Source organism: Syngnathus acus, chromosome 12 (assembly GCF_901709675.1).
Source record: "Syngnathus acus chromosome 12, fSynAcu1.2, whole genome shotgun sequence".
NCBI lineage: Eukaryota > Metazoa > Chordata > Actinopteri > Syngnathiformes > Syngnathidae > Syngnathus > Syngnathus acus.
Genome location: NC_051097.1, coordinates 1,493,123 through 1,512,211, shown reverse-complemented (window position 1 = coordinate 1,512,211; position 19,089 = coordinate 1,493,123). Strand labels below are relative to the sequence as shown.

Sequence of the window (19,089 nt, the reverse complement as noted above, 5' to 3'; positions counted from 1 at the left end):
ATCGGCATCATTAGCGGCTTTGTTTGGAGGACGAAGTGTTTGAAGGTACTCCGGAAAATACGGTAAGTGCTTTGATGCCCTATGTATGCCCCATGCACACTGCACTGAAGCTTTTCTTTTGGAAAACGTCAGTGGAGTAAGTGTCAGGTACAATTTCTCAAAACTGTTTTGTCAGGATTTCGGTAGTGCAGAGTCGCTACTAGTATGGACTTCCTGCTATTCACAGGATATGAGACCTAGGCTCAATCCCAATACTACCTCTTTCATCAGGGGTGGTATTGGGCCACCCTTTACGTTGTCCCTTCCCCCTAGAAATGCGCGATCATGAGGTCTACAACGTTTACCAATTCTCCTTAGGATTTAGGGGTAGCGCCACAAAAAGGGGTGTATGACCCTAAAGCGTGAAGACAAACCTGACCTCACAAGACGTCTACACAATTGGCCCCATTGGCAACAGGCGACAATAACATTGCAACATGCAAGTGATATTTCTTGATTTTTATTGTAATGACACTCGCAGTTGGATCAGATGTTCCATACTTTGGTACGTGCTCTGAGTTCTTGCTAAACGCTCGCTATAGAGTTATTTTAAACGGCATCAGCACAAAATAGTCCTGCTTAAGACAAAACCAGCACATGGCTCCAAGAGATGACGTCACGAGTCTAGTACATTGTCAATTCCAGGTGGATTTTTTTAACCTTCGTCTCTTCAAAGAAGTGATTCTCAAAGTTAATTTGTACTGGAGGTACACAAGCTCTCCAGTGTTACGCAAAAGAATCTCTGTCCAAGCACTGTTTAGTTGTACTGAAATTCTAGTACAGTACACTTAGATTTAATTTCCAAGACCCATTTGTTTCTTAACTTTTATGTATTTTTTTAAAAACTTTATTTTATTTTATGTGCAATATACTAATATTTAATCATAAGTAGGGCTGTTTTGCCTTCCCCCCTTCTCTTATGTACAGGACTGTCTCAGAAAATTAGAATATTGTGATAAAGTTCTTTATTTTCTATAATGCAAATAAAAAAACAAAAATGTCATACATTCTGGATTCATTGCAAATCAACTGAAATATTGCAAGCCTTTTATTATTTTAATATTGCTGATTATGGCATACAGTTTAAGAAAACTCAAAATATCCTATGTCAAAATATTAGAATATTTCCTCAGACCAAGTAAAAAAAACCATTTCTAACAGCAAAACAAAATCAAACATTTGAAAATGTCCATTAATGCACTCAGTACTTGGTTGGGAATCCTTTTGCACGGATTACTGCAACCACTGCGGCGTGGCATGGAGGCAATTAGCCTGTGGCATTGCTGAGGTGTTATGGATGCTCAGGATGCTTCAGTAGCGGCCTTTAGCTCATTTGCATTGTTGGGTCTGGTGTCTTTCAGGTGCTTCCTCACAATACCCCACAAATTCTCTATGGGGTTCAGGTCAGGGGAATTGGCAGGCCAATCGAGGACAGTAATGCCATGGTCAGTACACCATTTACTGGTGATTTTGGCACTGTGGGCAGATGCCAGATCATGCTGGAAAATGAAATCATCATCTCCATAGAGCTTTTCAGCAGACGGAAGCATGTAGTGATCTAAAATCTCTTGGTACACAGCTGCATTTCCTCTGGACTTGATGAAACAGTGGACCAACACCAGCAGCTGACATGGCTCCCCAAACCATCGCTGACTGTGGGAACTTCACACTGGATTTCAAGCAACTTGGATTTTGCTCCTCTCCAGCCTTTCTCTCGACTCTGGCGCCTTGACTTCCAAATGAAATACAAAACTTGCTTTTGTCTGAAAAGAGGACTTTGGACCACTCTGCAACTGTCCAGTGCTTCTTTCCATCGCCCAAGTCAGACGCTTCTTCCGTTGTCTTGAGTTCAGAAGTGGCTTGACCATGGGAATACAACTATTGTAGCCCATTTCCCGGACACGTCTGTGAACAGTGGCTTTTGACACCTGGACTCCAGCTTCAGTCCACTGTCTTTCAAGCTCCCCCAAATTCTGGAAGCAACTCTCCTTCACAATGCCGTTAAGGCTGCGGTCATCTCTCTTGGTTGTGCAGCGTTTCCTGCCACATTTCCCCCTTCCAACAGACTTTTTGTGGATGTGCTTTGAAACTGCACTCTGTGAACAGCTTGCTCTTTGAGAATTTTCTTTTTGTGTCTTACCCTCCTGATGGAGGGTGTCAATGATGGTCCTCTGGACAGCAGTCAGATCAGCAGTCTTCCCCATACTTGTGATTTAGCTTACTGAACCAAGCTGAGTGTTTTTCAAGGCTCAGGAAACCCCTGCAGGTGTTCTGAGTTAATTAGACAATTCAAGTGATTAGTTGAATACCCTACTAGTATACTTTTTCATGATATTCTAATATTTTGAGATAGGATATTTGAGTTCTCTTAAGATGTATGCCATAATCAGCAATATTAAAATAATAAAAGGCTTGCACTATTTCAGTTGATTTGTAATGAATCCAGAATGTATGACATTTTTGTTTTTTTAATTGTATTACAGAAACTAAAGAACTTTATCACAATATTCTAATTTTCTGAGACAGTCCTGTATATCTGTTGAGTTCTAAATTTTAGGTGTAGGGTCCTATTAACAGTATCTCTCTGGTGGGTGTGTCCCCTGGGGTGGTTGCAGTTGAAATTCCAGTTGTTTTTTTCACCTCACACCAAATGAATGTCAGGGACTCAAGGGTAACTGAAAAAAACTATTAAAAATCAAAATCACTTGTTACTGTTCCACTCATGCAAGTTTATTGTGCTCCATGCCAGACAAAAACTAGGTTAACAAGTGCCATTACTAGTTTTGGCTGTGGACGTAACATTAAATTCAAAACATGAACAGCAGAAAGAAACTGATGAAAAATTCTGAATTGAGGCACGCATACTACCAACCCCCACCACGCACAGACATTGTTACATACATGACAACTGTTCATGCATACTGAAAATTTGTGACATTATTTTGGGGAATCCATGTAAAACAATTACATGTTAATGAACACCAGTACTCTACCTGCAGTTTACATCTTTTCACAAGTCATTTCTAATTTCAATTTTGCACATAAACCAATCACAGATAACTATCATCACATATATTTCATAAACTTCAGCTCACTTCAAACTTAGAATAAAGTTTGCAATTCATGTGTACTAAACAGTGCTGGTTATCAATACAATTCTCTGAACTCAAATTTATTTTTTAAGTTAAAATGGTACATCTAGCAGAATGCAGTCACCATCGCAATTAGATATCTCTTCTTAACTATTATTCTAATATTTTCAGAACAGTGCTCAATCTATGGTGTGTTCAAAAAGGTCCAGGATTGAGGTCACAAAACCCAAACTACGAGTTTTCACCGTCGACAAAGAGTTCCTTCAGTGTTTACTTTGTTCAGTGAAAAAGGCAAGAATTGTGGTAGGACAACACATGGTTTCCTCACCATGACAACACGCTTGCTCACATTGTCCTGAGTTTTGAGCAGTTCCAGGCCAAGACGAACAGTGCCATGCTGAATCAACCTCCCCAGTCACCAGACCTGGCGGCGTGTGATTTTATTTTATTTTTTTCTTCTTCTTAACCCAGCTCAAATGGGTCAATATGAATGAGATTGAGATGGAAAGAATTCCTGCTGGGGTACATGAAGGCTTGGCAGAGAAGCCTGGCCACCTCAAAGGGAAAATTTTGTAATTTGAAATTGTGAAATGTATCTTATGTGACACCAGTCATGGAACTTCTCTGATACATGTGGTCATAAATTAAAGTAGAATGACGAATTGCTTAAAACCCATGTGTTTCACATTCTTGAAAAATGTCTCTCCTCTGACGAAGATTGTTCTATTTTCCTGTTGTTTAAGTATCAAAATCATTGGACCAACTTAAAAAGATTCATGGAAATAAGATATCACTTATGGATTCAGTTCAAAGAATGTTTGCAATAAGTTGGTGTGGACTTTCAGTTTTACGCATTTTTTAAAAATATTTGTAGAGTAAGTCTGCTCAAATTCAAAGGTTTGACAAAATTCAAACTAAATTTGTCAGAAATTATGTGCTTGTACTAATCAAAAATTGTTTTTACCAGAAAATAATTAGACAAATGCAGAATTTTATTACTTATCTAGTCCTCTAGCTATTATTTATACCATACTTATTATTTGTGACCATAGAGAACACTTCATTCAAACTAACCCGAAAAATTGTTTGTAAAAGGGATCTAAAAATTTACTGTAAGCCACCACAAGGTCATTCATGGTAAATGTTTAGCTGTAGGTGGTCTGACTTGTTTCCAAAATTAAATGAATAAATAAAATGTATACATTAGCAAATGAATACATTAGCAAAGCGATGGTGGTTTGCTAAAACAGATTACTATCGTCATTTGCAATTCCATGTGAACTGAATCTATGGCTAAAGCCACATATGCGATTTCTGCCTTTATAGTCACAGAAAGTTTGAATGTGTTTCATATACCAGCCAAAGTAGGAGTAATGAAGTGCACTAAATTAACATACAGAGTGACAATAGAAAGAGCATTTTGCATTTTTATGTTTGTAATGTTATGTGGTCCATTAGCTCAGCAGTTCAAGGTAGGTGACAGGGACCTTTCCCTTTTCATTGCCTCGTTCTCCAACCAGCCAATCAGGATCCATGCCAGGTACAGTGTAGACGGTAATAAGCTGAAATATAACCAAAAGCAAAATCACATTCTCATTTATTCAAGTAACAATACTGGGTGTATTTAAGGAGTTACACCATTACCCCAATTATTACACCTCACATTATGTCTACTATGGATTGCTTTAACAGTGGTGGAAATTTGTAAATTATTTTGCCATCTTGCTATTATTTATACCATACTTATTATTTGTGACCACAGAGAACACTTCATTCAAACAAACATGAAAAATTGTCAAAATTAATCTAAAAATTAATTTGTATAGCCACCACAAGGTCATGGGTAAGTGTTTAGGTGTAGCTGTTCCGACTTGTTTCCAAATTATTTTTGTTGTTTGGGTTTGTATCAGGGATGCACAATAACAGTTTGTGTCCGACCCGTATCAATAACTTCCTACTTCTCCAAACTGATCCCGACACACGATAACATTTTTGTATACTACAAACACAAACAAATCTTGATGTTGCATCATAAATACGTAATAAAACATTTCAATATTGCTTCCTATTATTGAAGCAGGTGTGAAGGATATATAACAAAACGTGGTCAGCAACAACACACAGTAACAAGCTTTGCAACTTTTTAAAATCTTGTCACTTCAGGTGTTGAATTTTGCAGTCAACAACACACCAACCAAGACCAAGAAATTGATACTACAGAGCATTGAGATGACCCCAAGACTTTTGGGGGTCGAAAAAAGACAACACTGTTTACTGTATATCAAAGAAAAATCACACCAGAAAAAAACAAACATTTTTTTCATTATGTTTCCAACACAAATTACTGTGATTTTTAGTTGGTTTGTTGTTTATATCAAAAGAAAAACATTGTGAGAGCCCCTGTGAGAGGACTGAAAAGCAGTCCCCAAATAATTTTCAGGACCAAAAAAAATACAAATGATTTATTCTACACAGCTGCAACAAGCTACGGCCGTATATATATTCAAACGACTAAAGTAAGAAACAGTGCAGTGTTATATACCACCTTTTCATTAGCCCCAAACAGCCAACAGCCGTTCGACTCAGGCCGTGCCCAAGGCTGATATCAGACCAAATCCGATACAAGTGATGTGACTTTTTTCCCCAATATTGGTCCAAAAATTATCGGTCTGATACTGCCTTCCATGTTTGTATACTTTTTATCATTACTAATTTATGAGGAATTATTCAAATCATTCTAATATGTCTCAGGCAGCAAAGAGAAGATGCTGTAAATTGTTTAATCAATATTTATGTCAAAATGCAGTGGGACCACAAAGAATTGTGAAAATCCTCAGCGTAGGGTTCGTGTAATCATGCTAACAAACATATTCGATAACCAAATTAATTGGTTATCGAATATGTGCTTTGCGGAGATGGTTTTGTCAAAGTTGTTGTTAACTTTTAAGACAACTGCCCTTCATTTTTCAATGCCCCAAATGCTATTGTTTTTATTTTTTTGTAGAGTGATTTGTTACAGTGGAAGCAGTCATGAAAGCACTCTGTCAATAAAGATGCATTGTATTGTGTTGTATTGTATTGTATTGTATTGTATTGTATTTACGGTTGATAATAAAAACAGACATTGTGAGAATTTGTACTTTGGACTGGTAGAATTCAAAATAATTCACAACCGTACCTCATCAGCCAATAGGGACAGCTCGCTTGAATCATGAGCATCGTAGTCATACAGTACTTTGGCCTTTCTGGTGCCTGTAATAGGAAGCTGGGTTTGTTCCATAGCCAGTGTTTTGGGCTTATTGCTCAAAGAGGTGGGGACTATGGTACCAGGTGAAGATGGTCCAGATGGGAATGCAGCAGATACAGGGTTGGGACAAGCAGCAGACTGGTGGGGGCCGCTAACTGAATTAGCACATCTGTATGAAGATCGTGGAATAAAATGGATTTAGAAGTAATTCAGTATAGTAAATATCATACCAATTATAAGCGATTCTGTCATCATGTCCGTAATGTCACAAAAGTTTGAATTGTCTTTTGCACTCACCTACTAAGTTCCCTCTGTAATTCATGCATGTAGTGATGACACTGAGCATAGTAGGTGGCTTGGGCTTCCGCAAAATCTTGCAAACAACGCTGGTGGTTTAGCTGTGAAGAGAAAGATGACTTCGTAAAAGGATCCTGCAAAATTGTTTACCATGACAGCAATCAAATTCTACCATAGGAAAATTGCGATCTTCACTTTTAAGTGAAACCATACGGTACTAGACAACATTATGACTTGCACGATGACCATCTATCCATCCATTTCGTATACTATTTATCCATATTGAGATTGTGAGTTGAGCTGCAGCCTATCCCAGCTGACTTTGCCAGCCAAGCACAGTGCACACAAAAAACATTCAGATAATCTAGAGCAAGAATGGGCAACTGGAAGGGGTCACAAATTTTTGCAAGCATGCCCCCCTGCCAGACCGGACTGGGCACTTGCAAACCAAATTTTGTATTTGAGAGAATATTCCCATTCACAGATGGCACAAAACTGCTCAAAGGGAAAGCAACATTAAGTTCTGATCTCATTTGGCACGTTTTCTCCTCAAAAATCAACTCACTCATAAATTTTGATACGACTTGCTTACTTCAAAAGTTTGGGGTCACCAAAGTGTTTAGTGTTTTCCATGAAAACTAACATAATTGCACAAGGGTTTTCAAGGGGTTTCTAATCATCTATTAGCCTTCTAACCCAATTAGCAAACACAATGGACCATTAGAACACTGGAGGGATGGTTGCTGGAAATGGACTTTCATTTATATGTGGATATTGCATTAAAAACCAGAAGTTCGCGGCAAGAATAGTCATTTACCATATTAACAATGTATAGGTGATATTCCTGATTATTTTAATGTTATCCTCTTTGAAATAAATAGTCTTTTTATTTTAATAATAAGGACATTTCTAAGTAGGGTGGCATGGTGGGGGCACTGGTTAGAACGTCCGTCTCACAGTTCAGAGCGTGTGGGTTTGATTCCACCTCCGACCCTGCCTATGTGGAGTTTGCATGTTCTCCCCGCGCCTACGTGGGCTTCAACCGGGCACTACAGTTTCCTCCCACATCCCAAAAACATGCCTGGTAGGCCGATTGAGCACTCCAAATTGCCCATAGGTGTGAGTGCTAATGGTTGTTCGTCTCTGTGTGCCATTAGTGTGCGAGTTTCATGGGAAATATATTAGCACTTTAATGCTAACCAATAACTTATTTTAGGTTTGTGGATTCAGTGCCTTTCATTACTTTAAGGATCCGTGGGAACACTTCAACCCTACCACCATTTCAGCAAACAAGCATTTTCTATTTATCAGAAGCTAACGTTGATAAGGCTACATTGCATTATGGTATACCTTTTGACTGAGACACCATACAGCAGTGTAGGAGTTGCGATTATTATGACACACTCACATGGGTGCTGCTAATGCCCTCAAGCAGCAGTCTGGTGACTTCAGCTTGTCGGTCAAACTCAGTTTGTGCAACACGGAGCTCATGCTCTGCCTGCAGCAAAGGATCATGAAGGAAAGAAGCGTCAATAAATTGTATTTTTCATGAATAATACAGAATGTGTACAACCACACACTTTGATTTTGTCTTGTATTGATGAGCAAATTTGCTTTGAAAGTCTCACTTACTTTGTCCACTTCCTCACTCAGGAGCTGAGAGAGCAGAAACAGAAAGCCATTCTCAACATCACATCATCTTAACAATTTAAATATGTGTGTATCACACATGTGAAACTATGAGGTGGACTATGATAAGGAGGATCTGTTCAAAATGTTCTTCTATAATATTGTAGGACTATTGTAACTCCAATCATTCACTCTAATTATGAAATGTGCCAAAACAACATTTTAGTCCATGGGAAGTCAGAACTCCAGCAGCAAACTTTATGAAGGACAATAGCATTACCTTATGCTGAAGCCTGTCATGAACAGGTTTATATTACCACATCAATTACTCAAATGTGTGAGGTGCATGATCCTGGGCCTGCTTCGTAAGAAAATATGCCTTGCTGCGAATCAGCAATATACAAATCAAACCAACCTGATTTCAACTACTAAGTCATAGTCCAAAACGTTTTTGTGACAAAATGACTACATGTGAACTACAATTGCATGAGGGATGTAACTAAACACTTAACTGTCCAGACACACAACAAAGGGTTTACATTTCTAAGTTGACACAAGGCCCATATTTACAACCTTTTGCTGCTCTGATATACTAGGCTCTGCCTCCACATCCCAACTCTCCCAATCGCTCTGCAACTGGTACAGTCATAAAACAATAAACCAAAAAATACAAACTAAAAGGAATATAATTTGATAGGATCACAAACTGTAAATTTTATGCCATCAGATACCTGTTTATATACCTTTTAAGTAATGCCCATTTGTGGAATAAGAAGAACAATCCAAGTGTATTGGAAAACCGTCCATGTAACTTTTGAAAAATCTTGCAGTTGGTGTAATAATGAGAGAGCAGGGTCATTTGAAAAGGTGTGTTTGGAGGTGTGGCGATCAAGTTGCAGGTTGAGGGGCAGTTTGACTGAAGGACTTGTCCCCATAGCAGTGTAAGTGCATATGTAAGAATTTGGGTGGGTAGGATACAAGAGAAGAAACTTAGAAGTACAGTCGTGTGTGTGTGCGTCAGGGGTGTCCAAACTACGGCCCGCGGGCCAACTGCGGCCCGCGGTCCAGTTTTTATTGGCCCGCAGCAAATTCTGAAAACATAATTGAATACGGCCCGCACAAGAAGCTTGAGCTCAATTCTGTTGCACGTCTCAGTTTCAACACTAGATGGAGCCCGCCACACAAATGAAATCAAGCGAAGAAAAACTTCTACCGCGAGTCCCCAGAAATGGCTGCACCGAAGAAACGCAAGTGAGTGTAGAATATTTCAAACACGTTGGGAAAATGAGTATTTCTTCAAAGAAATCAACAGAAAGTGTGTCTGTTTGATTTGTAATGAAGATGTTGCTGTGATGAAAGAGTATAATGTCCGCGCATTTACTCCCGGGAGCCGTGTCAGAAAGCTCGGTGCACACTCACAAATGCGTGTGCGTACTCAGCAGTACGTAGTAATTTCATCTATCAGTGCCGAATTTCGAGTGTCGGCTGTGACGTCAATATTCTCGCAATTCGCGCGCTGAGTTTTCAGATACAGTTTTACGCTAATGCCACCCACAAACCTTCCCCTGGAATCCTTCCATTAAAATGAGTGGCCCGAAGAAAAGAAAGGTGGACAGTGAGTGCCGAATGTTAAAAAAAGAGTGGACAATTTGGCTCGACCTACGTGTGTGAGAAGACGTTCAGCCACATGAACGTCAACAAAGCCCGTCACAGATCTAGGTTAACGGACCGACACCTCGGCTCTATCCTAAGAATTACCACAACCGATTTTACTCCAGACTATGATGCACTAGCAAAAAAGGGAAACCAACAATACTATTGATTTCTTTATTACTTTATTTAGATGTATTCTTTCACTGATTCTTCAAGATGAATTTGGTCAGAATGTTTGCCGTTGGATGTGATTTCGCCTCATTAGATAAACATATTTCATAAATCTGACCTGCAGGCGCTGAAGTGATGGAAAATGTTGTTCATCATAACAGGGTCGTATTTAATAAGAATTACTGATAGTTTTTTGGTGAAATATTTTTTTAATGCTGTTAATAAATGCATGTTTTCAAAAAGCTTTTTTTTAATATCCATGCTTTAGTATCTACTAAAAGTAAAAACCTTTTATGCAATGACCTTTACATGTCATTTATATTACTTCACACAAACACTACATCCATCTGCTCCTGGTTTGGCCCCCCGGGTTACTTAAGTCCGTAAACGTAAAATTATTTCAGAAAAAAGATCATCTTTGGGAACAACCGGACCAGCTCAGTGGCCTAGTGGTAGAGTGTCCGCCCTGAGACTGGAAGGTTGTGGGTTCAAACCCCGGCCGGGTCATACCAAAGACTATAAAAATGGGACCCATTGCCTCCCTGCTTGGCACTCAGCATTAAGGGTTGGAATTGGGGGGTTAGATCACCAACTGATTCCCGAGCGCGGCACCGCTGCTGCGCACTGCTCCCCTCTCCCCCAGGGGATGGATTAAAATCACACGGGGATGGGTTAAATGCAGAGGACAAATTTCACCACACCCAGGTGTGTGTGTGACAATCATTGGGACTTTAATCTTTAATCTTTAATGTTATTCTGCCGGTCAGTATCACTGCGCATGCAGTAGCAAACTCAATAGCGAAGAAATATGTGAGACTCTCAACGGGATCACCAATATTTGAGTGATGTTCCAGTTATTTATCACAATTAGTTTACCAAGTCTGTGTTTTGAGTTCCTCCAATAAACCCCCGTCCAAGCTGCACTTGGTCGCCCCGCTCCTTTCCACACTCCATCCGTGACAAGATTTTCTTCAAAAATTGTTGTACCATGATTTTCTTCTTCAAAAAAAAAAAAATTGTACCCATGTATAATGCGCACCCCAGATTTTAGGACAATAAATTAGTTAAATTTTGCGCATTATACATGGAAAAAAACGGTAGTAATAAATTAAAACATTAATAAACACTAACTAAAAGACAACATGATAATAATAAATTCAATGAAATAAACAAAGCAAAAAAATGCATTTTGTCATGGTCACTGCGCCATCATTTCCTCTTACACACTGCAGTTTCCTTCCCCTGACTACACATGCAGTGCATGTCATGCACGTACTATAAACTTTCAATCCAAGATGCACGTGCATGACATCACAGATTTACAATACACTATAATCTCACTGTAAGCGCCACATTCCCATCCCACTAAATACACCAAAAATACTGACGTAAACCCCAACGTGCCACTGTCATTGGGAATTTATTTTCATGAAGTGGTCTTTTAACTTCTTGAAGGTGGACTTTAAGTATTTATCATAATGTCAGGTCACACGGGCATGGAAAATGGTGGCTGGAAAATGTGCCCAAAAGGTAGGGGGTAAATGAATAAGGAAAGGAGTCGGAGGATAATGTTGGCAACGTGCAAATCGTACGAATACCGGTTTTTCATGCACTGAAACTATTTTGCCAACGGGGTGTGGTGGGAGGGACAGGGGGTCAACTTAGTGGTGCCCCTCACAGACAATGGGGTCCTAGTATTTGATTTCACAATGGTTGACTTATATTAACACTTGTTTATTATTAATATTAACTGTTGCTGAAGTATCAGTACACTTTAAACATGTTAAAGGTTTTCTGATGGCAAACATTTGAGTGCCGGCAATTTGTTCTTTTCATAACCGGTATTTCCTACGAGAGAGCACTCAACAACAAACTGTGTACGAACTCAGAAGTTCCAGTGTGATTGAATCGTAATTCTAACAAAACAAATATTAATAAAAACAAACATGCTGAAACATTCCCATGCTAACATTTTCTCAGTTAGACAATTATTCAGACTCCTACAGTTATAATGTGTTATTCTGTGACTTTCTGTGAAATTGACATTTACATTTTTTTGTAAAAAAAACTGAGATCATTGATTAATTTTGCTATGGGTATTGATAGATAGATGGCAGAACAGTAAGCATATTATTAGCTCCTGGTATTGAATGTCTGTGCCATTTGCTCTGCTTGGGATTCTTACCGCTGATGCACTGGCAGAAAGAACATAATTTCGAGGCCTTGTCTCTTGAAAATCAGGTGCAGCCTACAAACAAGAGCAGGGAGGAGGGAACAAACATTGGCAAAGTCATGCATTTCCAATCATTAGTGAAACGAAACAAGAGCACCAAAAGCATAACTATGTGACAAAAGCATTAAAACGTTATTAAAGACAAGCTAAATGCAGCAGTATCTCATATTTAGAGACTCAAAATTGCTAAGTGCAAAACATGCAGTAGCTTGTGACAAGACAAGACTCATGCTTAAAAAGCCGTGTGGGGAGGGGCCAGGCCAAAGTAACGTAAATTGTCAGCACAGCCACATTGGGTACTCATGCTCTGCTAAAATCTCTGATGTTTCGTTTAGTAGTCAAAAATTATTTGATGAAGCACAAAAGAACGTGCCTCAAAACAAAAGTTAAGAGAAGTCTTAAGAGTGAAGTGAGTGAAGTGTTTTAACAATATGTTAAGTCAGAATACAACTTGACAGTAATTGTGTTTGTTTGTAATCGTGTAAAAGTGCTATGAACTACAACATCGTTCATATTTGGACTTAATTAAAATACATTATGTATATTTTATACACATTAAGAATGATTAAGTAATCAAAATCTAACATGTCACAACCGCAAATGGTTAACTCCTTTCATATTACTATTGTCTGCTGTGAGTTTTGTGGTTAATAATAATTTATACCATTTATTTATACTTATCACCTACTTGCTTATTACCACTCACTTTCACAAGGTAAAAGATAATAACAATAATAATAATGATAACAAAACTCACTGCTGCTTTGACCTCTGCCTGCTTAGCTTTTTTCAAACGTGCTTTGCAGATGTCAAGATCCAGCCGGCGATTCTCCAGTATTCGCCTCTCTTTCTGTGAGAGGCCAAGTGAAATACAGTCAGAAAGTGTATGAGGCTTATAAACACAACAAATAATGCAAGCAATATTGGCGAGAAGGTTGCACTCACTGATATAGTCCTCCAGTCTCCTTCCAGGAAGTTACGTAATGGAGTGAGAAATGTAGTGGCAGATGTTTGAAGGAACTCTCGCTCAGCAGTTCCCAGTCTTTTCTGGTATTCACCCACAGTAATCAGGGTACTACCTAGAGTTGGCAGCATACACAAAGATATAACCATAGTCACACGCTACAGTTACGTTGTTATGGTATAATGATCAATGTGCGAAGTTTTGTTGCATGGAGCACCAAAAAACGTCTTTTCATGAATGGCCAACAGTCAGCAACTACTTTTGCTGCGATTTGAAATTTGAAGGGTGGTGAAATTTGCAATGTCGCACATGTAACGAGCAATCACAAATGCCATGTCATAACTAGCGATGTCCCCATCAAGTTTGTTGAGTCTTTCGATTTTATACGATTTTTTTAGGCGTGCTTTTTCCGATACGGGTCTGATATACTTTAATCTTTTGCCTTAGCAAAACAGTTTGAACTACATTAATATAATTTAGAGACGTTCAAAAAACACATTAAACAGTATGTGTTTATGTGTATGAGTGTAGATCTATGAATATGTATGTGTGTGTGCAGGTGTGTGTTTGTATACTTTTTGAATTGAATTGAATTTATTCGTTTCAAACAGGCAAACCACACATAACCAATCTAATGAAGACAAATACACTCAAAAGCACATTTACAATTTTATATGTACCTGTGGTTAAAAAGCTAATCATGGAGAGTCTCTGTAATAGAGTGATCCCTCGCTACTTTGCGTTTCGTTTATCGCGGCTTCAATACATCGCAGATTTTTTTTCCAAATGAAAAAAACATTTAAAAGTCAAAACAAAACTTCTAAATTGAGGAAACATGTGTCTAACCTTTAGGACAATGTAGTATTGCTCCAAATGTTCGTTTACATTCCTTTAGAAGTCCGTTTTCGAGTGTTAGCACGATTGCGAATTCGCATCTTTCCGCTAACTCGTTAGCCTGCCCAGTACTTCTTGTTGGTGACCGTACTTCGCGGATTTCGCAGGTGGTTTTTGGAACCAATTATCCGCGATAAACCAGGGATTACTGTACATGAGTATAATCAATGAATGGCCCAATCATTGCACAGTCTTTCAAATATCCACACTCTAAACTTTATTTCTCGCCTTTTTTTCTGCTAGAGTGACCGTCATAATTTCTTCCTTGAAAATCATGCAGACAGAACACACCGGGGCTCGCAGTTTTTCCATAGATAATTCAGCGTGTGTGTTAGGGTCGATCGCCAAGTGTGCGGGTATAATATGGGCACTGTAATTTGTTTGCAATTCTCCATTTCCATTGCGTTCAGCTTTGTCGCTTGATGTGCGGCAGGCCTTGGTAAAAGTGTAGGTATCAAATAACACAATTTTATTCTCAATATTAATTTGGTAACATTAAAAGTCTCATAAGCTGCTAACAGTGTTAATGTCAGAAACGAATCAACTGACCGTAAGGTGTACCGGAGCCAAATTCATTGGCAGCATCCAGCATGTATTGGCCAAGCAATTCTGCATTGGTTGTCCTGGAAGGAAGCTTTTTCTCCAGTTTGTCATAGATAAACTCCTCGATTCGAGCACCTACAAAAATCATGAAAGTAAATGTGTCAAGAGGACAGACTTTTAGGTGTATCACTTGGGCAAGTCTGATAAGTATATTTATTACAGATAATATATGAAATATATACCACGCACGCACGCACGCACGCGCGCGCGCGCACACACACACACACACACACACACACACACACACACACACACACACACACACACACACACACACACACACACACACACACACACACACACACACACACACACACACACACACACACACACACACACACACACACACACACACACACACACACACACACACGTATAAGAAAAGAAGTTAAAGGTTCCACTAAGATAGTGGTCTCCTACATACGGCTCGCTTGACACAAGATTGACAAAGATTGCTTGGGCAGATTGTTATTTGACAAATTTCTTGGAATTCTTTTAGTCTTAATAAGTACACTTGGAACTACATTTAGAAGTCAACGATGCACCTCAGTGAAATATTGAATTTTTTTGTCTCTTCATTTTGAAACAATTGAAAAAGGGCATTTCCCAGTTATACTTTTTAGTTATTATACTATATACAGTATCTTACATTAGAAAATAAAGGCAGAACTCACCAGTGTGGTCAACTGAAGCATGGGGTGGGGGGGGTTTAAAACAAGTACATGGTTAATAATACACTTTTCTAGCACTGTGTTCCTATTCCTGCCTGTCTGCCTGTATTCTAGCTCAATGGTGCTTAAAATGTGGTACAAGTATGCAGACTCCCTACAGTGGGATGTGGAAGAATCACTGAATTCACTGCTCATACTGTGCATAAACTTGTTTATCCTGTACAGTAGATTTGTTGAGGATAGTTCCGTTGAACTTGAAGATTCTATTTATTTTCCTCTTTTTAAGCACAATGGGGAAGTTTTAATATACTATGTTGTTTCTCCTGTCTATTTTGACAGATAATCTTGGACAGGTTTGATAATTAACAACACAGTCAAGCCCAATTAAAGAAAAAACACTTAAAGAAGTTTCTTGACATAATTAGCCCATGCAGTTTTTATGACTGATGGGGGGGGGGGGGGGAACTATCTATTTATGAACAGCGCTGAATCGAAACCCCAATTCCGATGAAGTTGGCACATCGTGTAAAACATAAAAAGTGAATAAAATGATATTTGAATCATTTCCAACATTAATAAAAGGAATACACTAAAATGATATTTAATGTTCAAACAGATCAACGCAATTGTTTTTGCAAATATTCTCTCATTGTAAATTATACACCTGCAGCATGTTCCTTGCGTCCATGATATCAAAAGATTTTCAAAATCTGAGTGCACGTTTGTGACCACCACTTCCCTCAAACGGCACTGCATTAAAAAAACTCTAATGATACATAGGTTCAAGAACATTTAAAAAATGCAAAGTGAAAACCATACTGTGCATACCAAAAAAAACAACAGACTGAGCTCATGTGAGATGGATTACGCAATCAAAGTGTGCTGTCTCACTTGTCCAACAATTCCAATCCTGCACCGGTGGGCAAAGTTAAATTCTATACTGTCCTCCTTATATATGCCTATTATATATGTTATGCGACTCTATGTTCCACACCCCTTTGCCCCCTACAAAGCACCAACGGAGCAATTTCGCTGTATAGCTGTTGTACAATCACAATACGTAAAGGCATTCTATTCTATTCTATTCTATTCTATTTTATTAAAAAATGTGTGTCTTCCTCAAAGACCAAAAGGGTTCCTTCCGATAAAGGTGAATGAAGTAAAGCTTCTGTCAGGCAAATATATTACATCAAGAAAACAGCACTGATGAGCAGCAAGGTGCTGGTGTCTCTCAAGTCCTCAGTGAGGACTACTAATGTAATTTTTTTTCACTGAAAACCATGAGAGTGCTTACTTGGGTTTGGCTGCAGGAGCACTTCCGTTTGTCTCAAGATCTTTTCAGTCCAATTCTTGGTACAGTCTGCCCGAGTGATCAGATTTTCAAGGTGAGGATCAAGCTCAGTCTTCTCAGCCTGGCCCAACTTCTCTTCTGTGAACTAGAAACATATTCCAGGGTAATGAATGAATGAATGAATGAATGAATGAATGAATGAATGAATGAATGAATGAATGAATCAATCAATCATTTCTTAGTAGTGGGAGATCAACAGGCAGGCTCTTGGGTCTATCTGCAGTGGTGCAGAGTCTGCATCAGTCTGCTGAGAAGACAATTTATTGGTTTATGCACAGTCCTAACCTTGTAGTGGTAAACTGTCAGTGTAGTGAATACAAACAGACGCATTTAGTTTCCTCTACATGTGTGTGCACTATTGTAGGGTGAGGAGTTCGATCATGAAAAAAGTTTCAGGAAAGAGCCACTGCTCCTCTGCGTTGAGAGGAGTCAGATGAAGTGGGTTGAGTATCTGACTGGATGAGAGACGATGCCAAGACAATACATCTAACGCTGCTGCAATCATGTCATGATGGATGTGGATGATAGGCCCCAGCTTTGTGTATGTTAAAGTAATGTTTGTAGGCTTTTAATTACCAAAACAACAATTTACATTAACGGTCTCAGATGCAGGCGCACTGGTTTGCACGTCCACTTCACAGTTAGGAGGGTACTCGTTCGATTCCACCTCCGGCCCTCCCTCTGTGGGTTTGCATGTTCTCCCCGTGCCTGCGTGGGTTTTCTCCGGGCACGCCGGTTTCCTCCCACATCCCCAAAACATGCTTGGAAGGCCGATTGAGCACTCCAAATTGGCCCTAGGTGTGAGTGCGGATGGTTGTTCGTCTGTGTGCCCTGCAATTGGCTGGCAACCAGTTCAGGGTGTCCACTGCCTTCTGGCCGATGACTGTTGGGATAGGATCCAGCATGCCCGTGAACCCCGTGGGGACAAAGCGGTACAGAAAATGGATGGATTGATGGATGTCTAAGATGTATAAAATAAGATTAAACTGGTGGACTTTTTATTGTATGGTATTGTAATATGCATTTTATTTCATTTTGTTTCATGTTTCAGTTTAAAGGCATTTTTGTAATATTTTAAGGAAGAGTCTTAACAGAACTGTCAAAACAGCTGAAATCACTCTGCCAGTCCCTCTCCTATTGGATGCGCCTTGTGACATTACGATGTGGCCACTCTAAAATAGAACATTCTGTCCAATGACATAATGAATGAGGTCGTCAGGGAGTTGATCGTTGCAAAGTGCAGTGTGGTGAGGTGTTTTTTTTTTTTAAGTAAACTTTAACCGAGAGTGACTAATGAAACCCCTTGAAGCAAACACATTTTGCATCTTATTTGGAGAACTGTGCAAATGAGCAAGAACTTCGAAAGTGTAAATTTGAGCGTTATAATGAGTGTAAACGTGTTTGAAGTTGTAAGACTAGCGAACCTGGTCTCTCAATACCGCGGATTTTCAGACGTGGGGCTGGAACGCAACCCCCGCAATATAAAGCGGTATACTACATGCATTTTAAGTTTTTATCTGGAAGTATGTACTGTTGATGAATTTAAAGTTAGTCATTTAAAATGTCTTCCGTTTTCGTGTGCGTGTGTTAAGTGTACGTTATTTTGGGTCAGACATTGGCGTTGTAGAGTTTTGGAGCTTCCTGTTGACGGTGGGCAGCAGAGCGTCGAATCACGTGACTTGTAACCCTCACGTTTATCAATAATAGATGGAGGTTGGAGGGACCTTCATCATCTTACAGTGCTACCCGTGAAGCGAAAATACATTACTGGTTTTGTATTTCCACAAACACAAATTCCTTACAACGTCGCACTTAGAGGTAGACCGAGCAGAGGCCCGACGCTAAATGCAGTTCCACTGACTGTAAATCGATGAGTGGTCCTGCAGGGGTGTGCATGATTTTGCTTACCTGCACCGCCCTGGTAAAAAAGACCCCCGCATCGCAAGCCAGTTTTTTTACGTTAAAATCCATGCTGCTGGACTGAGCTGATTTTGCACAGGAGGCTCGTTGGTTGCTTCCCCGCAAAGGGAATCCTCTGTCAGAGTCAGATGAGATGATGTAGCATCAGACTAAAGCAGTAATCTACCCCATCCACAATTGGAAATCGACTCTCCGCCCTGCGTTTAAAGAGACAGCACATCCAGTTACAAGTCACGACGGCAGTGACACGATGAAACACGATTTCTAACTACCGTATTTTCCGCCCTAAAAGGCGCACCTAAAAACCTAAAATTTTCTCAAAAGC

The 19,089-nt window shown here is 39.4% G+C and overlaps 1 protein-coding gene across 6 annotated transcripts; it reads right to left on the bottom strand.

Annotated features, from left to right (window-relative positions):
* Positions 1 to 2,747: 2,747 nt before the first annotated feature.
* Positions 2,748 to 18,965, bottom strand: sh3glb2b (SH3-domain GRB2-like endophilin B2b). 6 transcript variants are annotated; one of them, XM_037265873.1, is made up of 13 exons: positions 18,753 to 18,961; positions 16,788 to 16,929; positions 15,497 to 15,508; positions 14,769 to 14,897; positions 13,307 to 13,440; positions 13,119 to 13,211; positions 12,314 to 12,376; positions 8,308 to 8,331; positions 8,084 to 8,173; positions 6,676 to 6,776; positions 6,459 to 6,547; positions 6,310 to 6,383; positions 2,748 to 4,693 (listed from the first exon to the last, which is right to left on the bottom strand). In XM_037265873.1, the coding sequence occupies exons 1-13, from the start codon at positions 18,813 to 18,815 to the stop codon at positions 4,586 to 4,588; spliced, it is 1,122 nt and encodes a 373-aa protein (XP_037121768.1). In that variant the 5' UTR covers positions 18,816 to 18,961; the 3' UTR covers positions 2,748 to 4,585. The 6 variants fall into 6 exon arrangements, with proteins under 6 accessions (XP_037121768.1, XP_037121763.1, XP_037121765.1 ...); XM_037265868.1 differs by having other exon boundaries at positions 6,310 to 6,547; positions 18,753 to 18,963; XM_037265870.1 differs by lacking the exon at positions 8,308 to 8,331 and having other exon boundaries at positions 6,310 to 6,547; positions 18,753 to 18,965.
* Between the last annotated feature and the right edge of the window lie 124 nt (positions 18,966 to 19,089).

Bases quoted from the DNA above. Each gene is read 5' to 3' on its own strand.
- sh3glb2b (XM_037265868.1), bottom strand. From the start codon at position 18,815: ATGGATTTTAACGTAAAAAAACTGGCTTGCGATGCGGGGGTCTTTTTT. The intron at 13,441-14,768 runs GTCAGTTGATTC...TGCCAACTCTAG, and splicing joins TGGCTCCGGTACACCTTACG to GTAGTACCCTGATTACTGTG. The intron at 12,377-13,118 runs GTGAGTTTTGTT...TCTTGTTTGTAG, and splicing joins AGGCAGAGGTCAAAGCAGCA to GCTGCACCTGATTTTCAAGA.